Below are 13338 nucleotides of genomic sequence, written 5' to 3' on the forward strand. Positions count from 1 at the left end.
CGGGCTCTGTGCTGGTCTAGTGGAAGGTGTCCCTGCCCGTGGCAGGGGGGTGGAACGAGATGGACTTTCAGGTCCCTTCCAACCCAAAGCATTCCATGATTCCATGATAAGCGTCCATTCCGCCACCCCACGGCACTCACATCGCAGCAGGACGCGCCGCTTCACTCGTGCAAAGTATTTTTGCAGGGGGAGGAGGACGCGGCGGGGGAAGGGGGGGGACTCGGCGCCGAGCGCGTTGCGGGGCTCCCCCTTGTGCCCGCTCGGCCCCACTGCAGAGCGGGACCCACCGCTCCGTGGGTTAACGCGGGTTCCCCAGCCCGGCCCCGCAGCCGCTTTCCCGGTCTGGCTCCATCCCCGTATCCCGGGACGGGGTGGGTTGGAGGTACCGGGGGAGGGAGAGAGGGAGGCTGAGCCCGGTCGCAGCTCATCGCAGGGATGGAGGGCCCCAGGCCCCGCCCCCAGGCCCCGCCCCAGGCCCCGCCCCCCGTGCCGGGCAGCCCGGCAGTGGCGAGGCGGGCGGGCAGCGCTCCGCTCCCGTCCCGATCCCATCCCATCCCGATCCCAGTCCCGCCGCCATGCCGCCGCCCGCCCTCCGCATCACCCTCCTCCTCCTCCCGCTGCTGCTCCGCCGGGCGCTGGCCGCCGCAGGTAAGGGGGGCACAAGTTTGGAGGGGCTGTGCGGGAGGCTGAAGGGTGGGCAGCGTCCCCCCCAGAAAAGTTCACTGCCGGTTGTGGTGTTCAGCCTTGTGACGCCGAGTTCGTGTTTGTTTTGGTTTTCCTTTAAGATAAAGGTTGAGGGGTTGGCGGGAGGGGAGACTCTCCCTCCGCGCCGTTTGGGGGGGATGCTCGCGGGGGATGCGGGCTGGCAGCGCCCTCCGCGCTCGGAGGATGCTCCGGGCCGGGGCGGATGGTGCTCCGGGTGGGTGGGAGCTGGCAACGCTCTGCGCTCCGGGGGGGATGCTCCGCGGGGATACGGGCTGGCAGCGTTCTCCAGTCCGGGGGAGATGCTCCGTGGGGAAACGGGCTGGCAGCGCTCTCCGCTCCGGGGGGGATGCTCTGTGGGGATGTGAGCTACCAGCGCCGCTCCCTGCCCGCCTCGCCGTGCCGCTTCCTTGTATTTCTCTCTCTCTGTATATATATATATATATATTTATTTTTCTTGGCAAAAGCAAAACAAACCCAGCCCTGTTTTTGTAGTATCGCCAGCTGCGATTCCCCGGCGTGTCAAAGAAGTGATTATTTAGCCTGGATTTTATTTTTAATCTATTTTTTTTTTATAAATCTGCTTTTTCATAACCCGAGCCACTGATGGCCAGGCAGCCAAGTGGTCTTTTCCTACGGCTCTTCAAAGTTTCCTGTGCGCAACGCAATCTTGTGATTGAGATGCACTTAAATCCAGCCCTTCCGTCAGTAATCCCTGCCACAGACAAGAAACAGAGGCACCTCTCTCCTGCTGCCCTCTCTCGTTAGGACTCCTGTGATCAAATTCAGCCTTTCAGCTGTGTTTTTTCCCCCACACCCACTCCACAACTCCCGAACATCCTTAGCATCTCGGACTGAGGACTCTGTCCTTTGTCATCCTCCTTTGCCGGGTGTTTATTCTCCAGGTGTAAAAAGGTGCTCGAGTGTAGAGCTCAGAAGTGGAGCCCCATAAAGTTTGATGGCTTTTAGAGGTTGGAAGAGACCATAACCGTGATGGGCAGGGTAGTCATCCCCGTGGGAATTCGGGATCTCTCGCTCCCCGCAGCTTCTGGCGAGGGTTTGAGGACACGTTGCAAAGCACAGATCGGTCTTGTTAGGAGTTGAAAGCGTCTCCTGACAAGCTGATTTTCTAGGAAAATGAACCAAGCCTTCTTTTCTGAAGCATAATTAAGGTGACGAGGAATTTTAGGGAGGGATTTTAATTAGATTAATATTTTTTCCGCCTCCGCCACACAAAGATCCAGTGTGTTTGGGCGAATGGGAAACAGGAATGACTTATTCAGTGGCCTGGACGTTCCTGCAGCGGCATCTTCCAGCCAGGAGAAACTCTCCCTCGTTGGGAAGGGAGAGGTTTGAGGGCTGGCAACTGGTGTCCTGCTTGGCTGGGAGCGGTGCCGTGGTGTAGGGATGGGCAGTGAGGGGCCCGGAGGCTCGACATGGCGTGGGATGCTGGGGATGGGTTTGGGAGGGCTGGATTAGCCAGGCTGCTGTGGGACAGGGTTTAGCTGTGACCAAGCAGTGGGGATGCCGAGGGGAGGGTGGGATGTCACTGGGTTGGTAGTGCAGGACCCCTGTGCCTGGCTCCGTCCTCTTTATTTTTGTGTGCACCGAGTTCACGCAGGGGTTGAAATAAAACTGGGCAGGAGGGAGGGAGGGAATGAAGAAAAAAAAAACCAAACAAGTTAAACCTGACCCACCCGGCTCAGTTTGAGCCTGGGGAGCTCTCTCAAGGCACGCTGGTAATCTGGCATATGTATGTCTGCGTATAATAAAGTTTTTAGCTGTAGAGCTATAATTAGTGTTTCTCCAGGAGTGTTGTGTAGAGGTGGCATGTGATGATGCAGAGGAGGCAGCCAAGACCCGGTGATCATCCGCTCCCTTCCCCATCCTTGCCTGGTTTTAAGGAGGGAGGGAGAGCCATCACCTAGAAAACAATTTTCTCTTTTGATAACAGAGAACGTACACACTGTTTGTGTTGGGTTTTGCAATGCAGGGGGAGAAGTGTTGTTTTGGGTGTGGGTTTGAAGCCCAGAAGCAGCTGGTCCACTCATCCATCCCCTGGACTGCTGCTGGGGGAACCCCAGTTCCCAGCACATCCCCCCATCCTGAGCCTGGGGCTTTACCTGCCAGGCTTCCTCCTGCTCCTCTGTGTGCACCTCTGGATAGGAGAAAACTGTGTGAGGATTTGGAGCTTGCTTGAGGTGAGGGTCTTTCCTCGAAGGCTGCATGGAGGCTGCAGAAGGGTGGCTGAAACCCCGAGGGTGATGCTGGAGGGGGGCACTTAGCTGACAAAGGGGTTTGCAGACAGTGTGGCACTGCCATCCTGGTGAAGGACTGTCCTTCCATCCTTCTGCTCTATCACCAGTGGGAAAACACCCAGGGAGGAAGGGATATCAGCATCACTGCGAGCTGTGAGGACAGTGGTGGCAGGAGGCTGCCTGCCTGCTGCTGCTGTCGGGAGCAGATGGCCAGGGCAGAGCTGCTCCAAGACCTGTTGCTCATCCAATCCTGCCCTTTGGAAGTGGAGGCTTAAGGACAGTAGTATGTGGAAGGATCTGCTCTGGTTTTTTTGTTTTGTCTCCTTCTCCTGTAGCTGATTGGTTATGGAGCCTTCTCTCTCCTAGAAGTGGGTGCTCTCTGTGTATGATAGCAGCAGGGTGAAATACCAAAACAACAACAACAAAAAAGGAGAGAAATGGGAAAACACTGATTTAAAGAGGGCAGAATCTCTTGGAAGTGGTAGTTGGGGGGGGTAGAGGAGAAATCCAGCTTGCATTTTCTCTGTTTAGAAAGCACAAGCACACGGCTGCTGACCCTGTAAGGAGCTTGGAGAGTCCATCTGTGTCCTTTATCTCCCTGCTTTGTATATCCCATGAGTCCCTTTGATGCTGTGCATGCTGGTTCCCTTTCCATCCCTGTCCTAGCTGTACAGGAATAATATATATAAAAATATCTAAAAAACAGATCTGTATTTTGGGTCAGTTAAGCGAGCCAAGATGCTTCAAGGAGCTTGGTTTTCCTTCCATTTCTAGCAGTGGCAGCACTTTTAAATCCTCAGCCCCACAGCTCTCTCCCTCCCAGTGTGTTTGGGGCCGGAGGATCATCCTGCCAGCCTCCTAGGTTATCGGGAGAGTCCTGAGCTGGGCTTTGCTGGGCCAAGCCAGGCTGGCAGGCGGGTGCCAGGAAGGCAGCAGGAAGGCTGGGAGGTGAGGGTGGAAGGGGCTGTATGGAGTCTGTGAGGAGTTCATTACAGCAGATGTTGGTGCCATAAAGCCACAGGTTCCTGCCGGCTTTAGCGATGCTAATGCGAGTGAAAACATTTGCTGGAGCAGGAGAGAGGGGGGGAAATAAATCATCAGCCCATCCCCTCTGCCCCCTCCTNAGGCAGCAGGAAGGCTGGGAGGTGAGGGTGGAAGGGGCTGTATGGAGTCTGTGAGGAGTTCATTACAGCAGATGTTGGTGCCATAAAGCCACAGGATCCTCCCGGCTTTAGCGATGCTAATGCGAGTGAAAACATTTGCTGGAGCAGGAGAGAGGGGGGGAAATAAATCATCAGCCCATCCCCTCTGCCCCCTCCTGCCATCCCACTCGTCTCACCATGGGAAGGGGGGATTATCAGGGCTGTGGGGGATGCCTGAGCTGCTCACTGGCTGCCATCTGTGGCGTTGCTCCTCCGTGGCATTTTAAGGTCCACTGGCTCCAAGTTTGGTTTTCCATGATATGTAAAGCTGTAATTTGCTGTAATCAGTTGTATTGTGCAAGACACCCCTGCCCGTGAGTCACAGCACGGTGGCACCAAGCTGACAGAGCCCTGGCCCATGGGGTGCTGGGTTCTGTGAGGGGACCTGTGTCTGGTGACATGGAGACTTGTTTCTCCTGGAGCTTCCATCCCTGGAAGTGTTCAGGGCCAGGTTGGAGAGAGTCCTGGGCAGTCCAGTCTAGTGAGAGGTGTCCTTGCCTGTGGCAAGGGGGTTGGAACTAGATGAACTTTAGGGTTCCTTCCAACCCAAAGCATTTTGTGATTCCTGCTGCGCATCCTGGGCTGAAGGGACCTTGGCCAATCCTTCCCTGGGACTGCCAGAGCTCAGAACCTTAAGGAAATGTTGTGTGAACTGTGTTGTTCTCCCCTCTCCCCCCCCCCCAAAAAAAAAACAAACACCCAAGCAAACCAGAGCCTTCATGGTGTCCCAGGATTGGTGAACCAGTAGCTTTTGAGTGATGTGTTAGGCTGGAGCATTGGAAAAAATCCTGTATGACCTGCACTAGGGCTGGGAATTGCAGAGCTTTGGCTTGGGAGAGGCAGAAAGCCCCATAGAGCTGCTCTGGCTTCACACCCACCCTCCCAGGGACCTCTCTTGGTGGGAGCCTGGAGGCCCCTCGCTGGATGCAGCACCCTCCCTAACACTCCCTAAATCCTCCCTCTCCCTGTCCCTGCAGCCCTGCAGGCTTGGCTGACGCTTGGATTTTTACTGTCGAGGCAGCTCTGGAGTGTGGGTTTCCTTTTAGCTTCACACTGGGGCTCCCTGCACAGAGAGTGATGTTGTTCTTGAGGGCCCCAGCTGGGTTTTGGGATAAATCAGTTTTGGTCCCATTGGGGAGCAAAGTGCTAAAACGGGGGAGGCTGGGGATTCAGAAGGCAAGCAAGCATCCCAAAGGCTGCACAGAGTATTATTTTTGAAGCCTCCTGGTTTTTCGGAGGCCTGACTCACGGCGCAGGAATGCGCTGGGCTGGCAGCCCCAGACCTGCTCCTCGGAGGGGAAGAGCTGCCGTCCCCTCCTCCTCCTCCGGAGCCCGTTCCCGTCCCAAACCGCTGGGCTGGGCTGGTAGCAGCCACATGTTTGCTGAGCTTGGATTTTTAGGGGATTTTTTTTTTTTATCCCTCTGCTATTTGCTTGCTTTTTTTCCTGGTTTTCTTTTTTCCATGTAGGGGCTCAAAACCCCATTTTTTTATTTCTGCTGGGGAGGCTCAGCACCTCTGGATCTCATCGGCTGCATGGAGGTGAGGGAAAGGCAGACCGAGCCCTGAGATCTAATGCCAGCCAAGCTGGGAAAGGCTGGGCAAAGCCACGCTGGAAAACGAGGAAAGGGAAGGGAAGCAGGAATTATTTAGCACGGGGCTTGCTCCAGCGTGTCCTGCACTCTGCCTTTAATCTCCTGCGAGTCCCTCCCTGCTGCAGCCCAGCGTGGCCCCGCTCGAGTCTCCTCTGCTCTCTGCTGCCTTGGGTGGCTTCTCCCACTTTTTGGGGGGCTGTTCCCAGTTTCAGTGGGCTTCCTGAGACCCACACAGACGTGTCATAGCTGGGTTAGGTTTGGAGTGAAACGCCTGAGGCGATGGGGCCCCAAACTGGGGGTGCAGGCACTGCTGCCTGGTGTAACTGGGGGGGTGTTGAAGCTGTAAGCCTTGAACAGAACTCTTGATGGCCAGGGGTGCATCTTGGGGTGAGTCTGGTAGAGGGACTGTGATGACAAGTTTGGCTCCCTGTGTCCCTGCAGGTAGCCCAGTGTTTCTCTGTGGAGCCCACCACGGGGAAATTCATGTGGGGAAAAAGCATGGAAGCAAAGCAATCCCCATGTCACTGCGATGCTCAGCAGCAGGCAGGCTGTCTTACAGCTTGAGGGGGGAAAAGCGTGTTTTTCTTTGCTGTGAACTCTCCTTCCCATCTTTCCCTGGGCTTTGCCAGGCTCCTTCCCTTCCTGCCTACCTGGAGCACACATGGAGGCCTCTGTGTCTTCTCTCCTCCTGCTTCAGCCTCTCTTCACTGGGGATTGATGGCCAAGCTCTCGCTCATTTAGGTGCTGGGAAATATTCCTTTTCCACCTAATTCCTTGCTGACATGGCTCTTTGCTGGGGGAGGAGGAATTACCAGGTCCCAAGCCCTGGGCATGGCTGTGGAGCCACGTGGGGTATAAGCATGGGGATGGCAGTGGCACAGGAGTCCCAAAATTGGACTGTGACCATGACATAAAGTTTCCTCCTGGAGCTGAATTTATCCAGGTGAAATATGTATCAGGAGCTGCATCCCATTACCTGCCACACAGGGCTTGGTCTGGATGGAAGGGGTTGACATAGCCCCCCAGATTTAAAAATCAAATGGTTTTGAGCTATTTTTCCCCTTTGGCTTTGCTTGTTGTGTCAGTTTAAGGCAGTGCTGGTGTGTTGTGTTGTTTGTTGTCTTTTCTCATACCTTGGGAGATGAAGGACACGAGTTGAGACACTGATATTATTACTTAGGAGTAATAATATACCTGGTTGTACAAGGAGAAAACTGAGCAGAGCTTTTCTCTCCTGGCATTTTGGGCCTGTACTGTTCCTTTTCTTGGGGGAGAGCGAGTCCCTTCAGGTGAGGAACAAGACCTGTACAGATTTGTGGGAGTCTCCCTTTGCACCACAATCTGTCTGCAGCAGTCCATAATATCTGTACATACATACCTAGAGCATGGCTGCCCTCGCTTCTCTCCCCAGTTTATTCCCATATCTTATGGAAATAAAGGAGAAGGAGGAAAAGCACCACAAGCCATCCCTTCCCAGCTGGAATACCCAGGGCTGTGAGCACAGGCTGCCACCCTAATCGGTACAACCCTCTCATGGAGCCAGACACAAAAGTCAGATCCCAGCATCTCTCATGCTTCCGGGGGGTCCCGCCAGGGTGGTTTCCATAAAGACCCCATGAATAACCTTTGCTGCCCCCCATCTCCCCTCCTTCACAAGCTTACGCCGAGCGCCAAAGCTGAGGGATTGTTTCCCTTTGAAAGAGCGTGGAAAATCCCATTTTGAGACATTTAATGCGTATTAGATCCATCTGCCTTCCTCTGGAGCGGGGCCACCGCAGGAGGAGAGGTGAGGACATCCCAGCGCAGATGGGTGGGCTTTGGGGCCTTGCAGGAGTATCCCCAGCTGGAGAATCCATGCAGGTGGATAGCACGGGATGCTGGAAAGAGGTGTGGGGAGTGAAAAAACCCTGCAAAGCTTCCATAGAGGTGGAGAAATGCTCTTGATATTGATGTCGCTGCAGGCACGGGGGTTTTTTGGGTGCTTTGGCTTGTCCTAGGGATGAGTTTCAGCACACCTTGATCTATTGGACCAAATGGCTGTCCCGATGCAGGTAAAACATGTGTGAGAAGGTTTGAGTGCAGGATGGGGCACGGGGAATGCTCCTATAAGGCACAAGGATGCTCCTCCCCACTGGGCATCCCTCCCTGTTGGAGTCATGTGGGGACGGACGTGGTGGCTGTTAAAGGGTGGGAGATGAGGGCACAGCTGAGATGAGAGCAAGGTTTTCTTCACCCAGACTTTGTACTGCTGTTGCTTTGTGAGCCTTCCCTTTGTGGACCAACTCTCATCCCTGGGAGCTGCCACTGGCGTGGAAGTGACCCCTGATTGCTCCCTTCTCGCCACGCTCCCTCCTCTTCAACAGCATTGAAATGCCTCTGCAGGTCCTCTTCCAGGATTTAAACAAGGAGCAGCACCTTTGGGTGGGCTCCTGGATGCACCTACACCTCCTGGGGCAGTGACAGGGAGGGATGAGACGTGTCAGACCATACCCAGGCTTCCCGGCCGGGTGGCTTGCGGAGGCGGGAGGCTATTAAAGGGTTGTGCTGCATTGTATAGCGTGGGAGTTTTCCTTAGGCAGGAGGTTGGAGAGCCCAGAAACTCCTCGGGACAGATTTAAATGGGAGAAGGGACACGCCTGGGATGCAATATTGCCGTCAGCAAGTGTCCTCAATGCTTTCTAGGCTGTGAGGTTTGGGGCACACATGGGCACATCCACCCAGCAGTGGTTGAAGGCACCAGGGTGGTCCTCAGTGGAAGACCTTGCTTCACTGACCGTCCAGTTTTCCAGTGGACTCACATGATATCTGGGAAATTGGAATACTTCCTTCAGGTGATGGTGACTGCTATTTGGAGGACTGAGAGCAACTGGAATGGAGGACAATCCCATGGTTGGGAAGATAGTGTTTTGTCAGAGGTTGGACTCAATGACCCTGGAGGTCTTTTCCAACCTTAATGATTCTGTGATTCTGTAACAGGGTTTTATGGAATGAAGTTCATTCCTCTGGGTTGATGCCTCCCTGCCATCATTGTGGGGTGTGGCCTCCCCTCTCATGGTCTGTGAGCAGGGGCTGATCTCCCCCTGTAGAGACCTTGCCGTCTTATGCCATCACCCAGCTGCGTTATTGGCTCCATCTGTTTGGGTTGGCTTGAAGAACAGAAGGAGGGTGTTTTCCAGCAGCCAGAAAGTGGTTGCTATTTAAAACAACTGAAAAAAAAATAAAATAATGTGGTCTGCTGCTTCCTTTTCATCTGTGGAGCCGAGCAAGCGTCCCCACCCTCACCTGAAGGGGCATCTCTGAAGGCTTTGCAGGGCCCTGCAAGTGAAGGTAGTAATTAGTGCTGGTCATGAGGGTGGATCTGCAGTGTGGCCAGGCTGTCTGCTGTGGGCTGGCCTGGGGCCATCACTGCCCAGGTGTGGGATCCAGCAGCCTCCCTCCACCCCTGTTTATCCCAAACAGGCTGGGGGTGCAACCTTTGCCTCCCCACTGCCGCAGCTCTTTTTGCAGTTGCTGGATGTTGCTATGGTGTTCCTGCACTGGAACATTATTTTCGAAGGTTTTTCTTTCCCACTTTGACAGATGTGAAATGTAGAGACAGGCTTAAAATGAAAGCATGGCTCCTCGAGTCCAATTACGCAGCAATTAAAAGTAATCAGCGGTCTGGGTCGCTGTGCCGGAGACGGGGTTCATTGAAGGGTTTTCTCTTCCAGCTTATCTTGGAGAAGCTTAAATGTCTGTCTCTTCTGCTGTCTGGGACCTGACTAGGGGACATTTCCGTAGAGCGGGCCAAGTATTGCTGGAAGTCTGAATTAGGCTGGAATTAAGCTGTTCCCAGTGCTCCCAGCTCCTCGCTGGGATGTTCCTACACAGCTCTGTAGGGTCTCCTCTGAGTTGCATCGGTCTGTGTTTAGGGGACAAGGATTTGGTGACATGGTATCACTGCTGGGTGCACGCCCAACTCTGTCACCATTGCCAGGGCCACTTTAGGCTGGAAAGAAGAGGAGGTGGCATTTTGGGCTCTCCTTCCACGTCCATCTGCGCGTGTCCACCAGGTCTGCGGTTCCGCTCGTCCTCCCCTGGTCTTCAGGAAGAGATGCTGACTCAGTTGTGGAAGCAGGTTTTCCTGCAGGATGCCTGATTCCCCTTGCACATCATTTTGGCTGCTTTTCTGCAGTCAGAGCCTTGCAAATGCCTCTTTCTGTGCTCCGGCGTCGGCACTAAAGGGATTTGTTTCGGGAGAGGGGATTTGGCTGTGGAGCTGAGCAGCACAGAGCTGCTCGGGTGACCGGGATCCTGAGTGTGAGGAAGTGGGGTGTGGGCTGCCAAGGGCTATAAAACTGACTTTCTTCCCCTTTTCAGTCCCTCTTTTTGGTTTTTTTTTCCCATGTGTGTCTGTGCTAAATCATTTGCTACTGGTGAATGACTAGTTTTGGATTACAGGACCTAGAGCCTACTGGTTAATCCCTATCCTGGGTTGTGGGTCCTTCAGCTACCCTGACACACATATATATATATATATATATAATATATATAAAATATACTTGTGTGTATATATATATAAAACAGGGCATTGAGGCACATACTTCAGACTCTAAAATTTATACACCAAGATAAAAACGTTGGCTGTGCCCAAAGCTGGAAAAGCTAGATCCAAAAGCTGGGAAGAGGGTTGGGTTCTGTTTGGGCTGAACAATGACTAACCAGAGCTGAGTTTTTAAAACAAATGCTTGGGATAAACTGGTTATGCAAACTGGGGCGAATTGGGCAGGTTCCTTTGTAGTTTATAGCAAAACCCTGGGAGTCTGGGGCGTGTTGGGGCTGGTCCTGCCGGGGATGGAAAAACCCACACGCCGGCTTTGCAGATGGGGTCGCAGCCTATGATGAAGGATCCTGAGGGATAAGCAGTAGGGGAAGCCACAGGTTACTGCAGGGCCTCATCTCTCCAGCTAAAACTTTGAGTAACGCTGATCCTAAACACAGAACAGGTCAAAAATAGAGATTTTTTTTTTTTAAGTGTGGTTTTTAATACCTGCTGAGGGGAATTCATGCTGTGCTCAGCTCCAAGAAGCTGTCAGGCTTGCTGGTCCTGTGCTGCTGAAAATATACAAATTCAGAGGATTTGGGTTTGTTTTTTTTTTTTGCCCCGGGGTTGGTGGCCAGGAGGGTGGTGTGGGGCACACAGGCACTCCAGCAATGCTCGGTATGCCTTGGGAAGGCAGTCGGGCTCACAGACCACAGGGCTTCTGGTTTCCATCACAGCCGGCACTGTTTTGGCCAGGGGCATCCGTCCATCCATCCGTCCATCCATCCATCCATCCATTCCACACCCTCCCAGGCTCCGCAAGGCCTCCTCTCCACTGCGGTGCTTTGGGGACACTGGGAGAAAGAAGCAGGTCTGAGCGCCCCTGTGAATTTTTAACCTCACCCAGCGGCGCGGGCTGGGGGAAGGTGAGGCCTCGCTTTTCACGAAGGCAAACTAATGCTCCATAAAAATCCCTCTTACTGCTTCCCGCTGGATTGGTCTGGGCTGAACAAAAACCAGCTTAGGCTGCCATAGTCATTTTGAGGGGGGAAAAGCCTGGCTGCTGGATGAAGCAGAAAATGAGATGAAAACTGCCTAACAGGAAGATAAAAGATGATTTTTGCACGCAGGGAGGGGAAAAGAGGAGGAGAAGTTGCTGCTTAACCCTGAACATTCCTCTGACCACTGGCACTGCTGCACCCGCTTCCCATCCCTGCATCCCAAAGGCATGCTGTTGTTCCTGTCTTTTGCAGAGGGATGAGGTTGGATGTGGTCCCTGGCTGGCTGGGGAAGGAAAAGCTTCCCTTGTAGAGTGGCTCCTTGTTGTGCATGCACTTGCTGCCCCCCTCCCTTTCCATCTCCGCATCCCAGTGACATGCTAGCTCTGTTTCCATCAGTATTTATGGACTGGCTATAAGGGGAGGCAGCAGATCCAGCCGGGATGTTAATGACCCCTGCATGCAACAGCAAAGCCCACTTAGCGGTCTCGGCCGAGGGGTTTTACTGCAGCCTCTCCCGCTCCACCTGTGCCCGTCTCCTTCCCTCGGAGAGGGATGGGAAGCGCTGTCGGCACCATTCCTCGCTTAAAGAGAAAAGGGCCTTGGTTTGTGTGCCACGGGGAGGCGGGGGAAGGAGAGCGTGTGTGAGTCTGTGGAAGGTTTAGGGGGGAGAATGCAAACCATATGTTTCTGCAAGGGTCGAGTTGCAGAGCTAAAACCAGCAGGGAAGCCAAGGAAGCCAGAATCCTGCAGTTTGGCTGCGCTTTGCATCCTGGTAGGTGTGGAGGAGTTGTCCAACGTGGCCTAGCAAAGGATGATTTAGCAAAGTAAACCCACACTAAGAGATGATTTGGGTCCCTGTCCAGTGTATTTAGGGCTGGGGTCTAGGGCTGTTTTCAAGCCTTGGGGTTCCTATAAATAAACAACAAGGATGCTGGGAAGAAGCTCCTCTGGGTTGTCCTGAGTTCATGGTGTTTGCAAGCCTGACAGGAAGAAATTTTTGCTGGGAAGGGAGTGCCTGCAGCCTGCTGGAAAAGCAAGGGTGATGTGCCCTGCACCGTGGCTGTCCTTGCAGTCTCCTTCCAGCTATAGAGAGGCAAGTCAGAGGAAAAGGTCTGTTTTCCCTTCTCAGAGTGGAAAATGTTCTGTGCAGGCAGCCTGGAGAGTTGTGCAGACATCGGACCCGAGCGATGTGAGCTGGATGAAAGTGCTTTTAAAAAGAAATCCGAAGACAGGAAGGAGCACTGGGGTCTCCCAGCAAACTTTTTTAGCTGGGAGACATCTTTTGTTTCCAAAACTAAAGGCACGGAGGCAGTATGTGCTTCCCCAACCGGCTCCACGGAGCTGTTTGCAACCTGTCAGCTTGGTAACCATCTGCTCTCAGCCCATGGGGACCAAGCTCTATGTGGGACACGGGAGGGGGGAGGCACTGCCGTGACCCCCGGGACCGGCCGTGGGCTCCAGCCCCTCGTCCAAAGGGACCGCAGGGCACAGCATCACCTTGTCCCCCACACCAAGAGGAGCTCCTGTGCCAAAGATACAAAAAATCCCCACGGATTTATCTTTTGGCTGGATGGCTTCTGTGGTTTTTTTTCTTCTGTTTGTTTGTTTGGGGGGGGAGGAGATTTCTTTTTTTAGCTTGATTTCCTATAAAAATCCAGACTTTTTTTTTTCCCTTTCCTGTTGTGCTGTTTGTGTGTCTGCATCCCTCCCCCTCTGACTCAGAAGGAGATGTCTCGTAATTAAGCGCCCGCCTGATTAGGAAATTAGCAATAAAGTTTTTATCTAGGCAAGCTAGTCGGCCAGTGAGAGGGATCTATTAATATCCCACTAAAAAAAAAAAAACAAAAAACCAACCCAAAACATCAACAGCATAACACTTTCCACCTACTATTGGGGAACACAAACGCCACGTGGGTGGGAAGCATTTGGAGCAGATCTATAGGAAAACAGGTTTTGCTCGGCTGCCCGAGGGACCACGGCGTACAAGCTGGGATATGGGGTACCTGGAAACACGTGAAGGACTGAGGAAAAAGCTGGAAAAACCTTAGGCAAGGTGAGGG

The 13338-nt window shown here is 53.5% G+C and overlaps 1 protein-coding gene across 1 annotated transcript in view; it reads left to right on the top strand.

Annotated features, from left to right (window-relative positions):
- Nucleotides 1-565: 565 nt before the first annotated feature.
- Nucleotides 566-13338, top strand: part of UNC5B (unc-5 netrin receptor B) — a 52558-nt gene continuing 39785 nt past the window's right edge. Inside the window, exon 1 of the mRNA XM_017826162.1 lies at nucleotides 566-648. Within this exon, the coding sequence (XP_017681651.1) occupies nucleotides 576-648 (73 nt within the window). The 5' untranslated portion in view covers nucleotides 566-575. The remainder of the gene's footprint in view (nucleotides 649-13338) is intronic.

Source organism: Lepidothrix coronata, unplaced genomic scaffold (genome assembly GCF_001604755.1).
Source record: "Lepidothrix coronata isolate B3197 unplaced genomic scaffold, Lepidothrix_coronata-1.0 Scaffold124, whole genome shotgun sequence".
In the NCBI taxonomy this organism is placed as follows: Eukaryota; Metazoa; Chordata; class Aves; order Passeriformes; family Pipridae; genus Lepidothrix; species Lepidothrix coronata.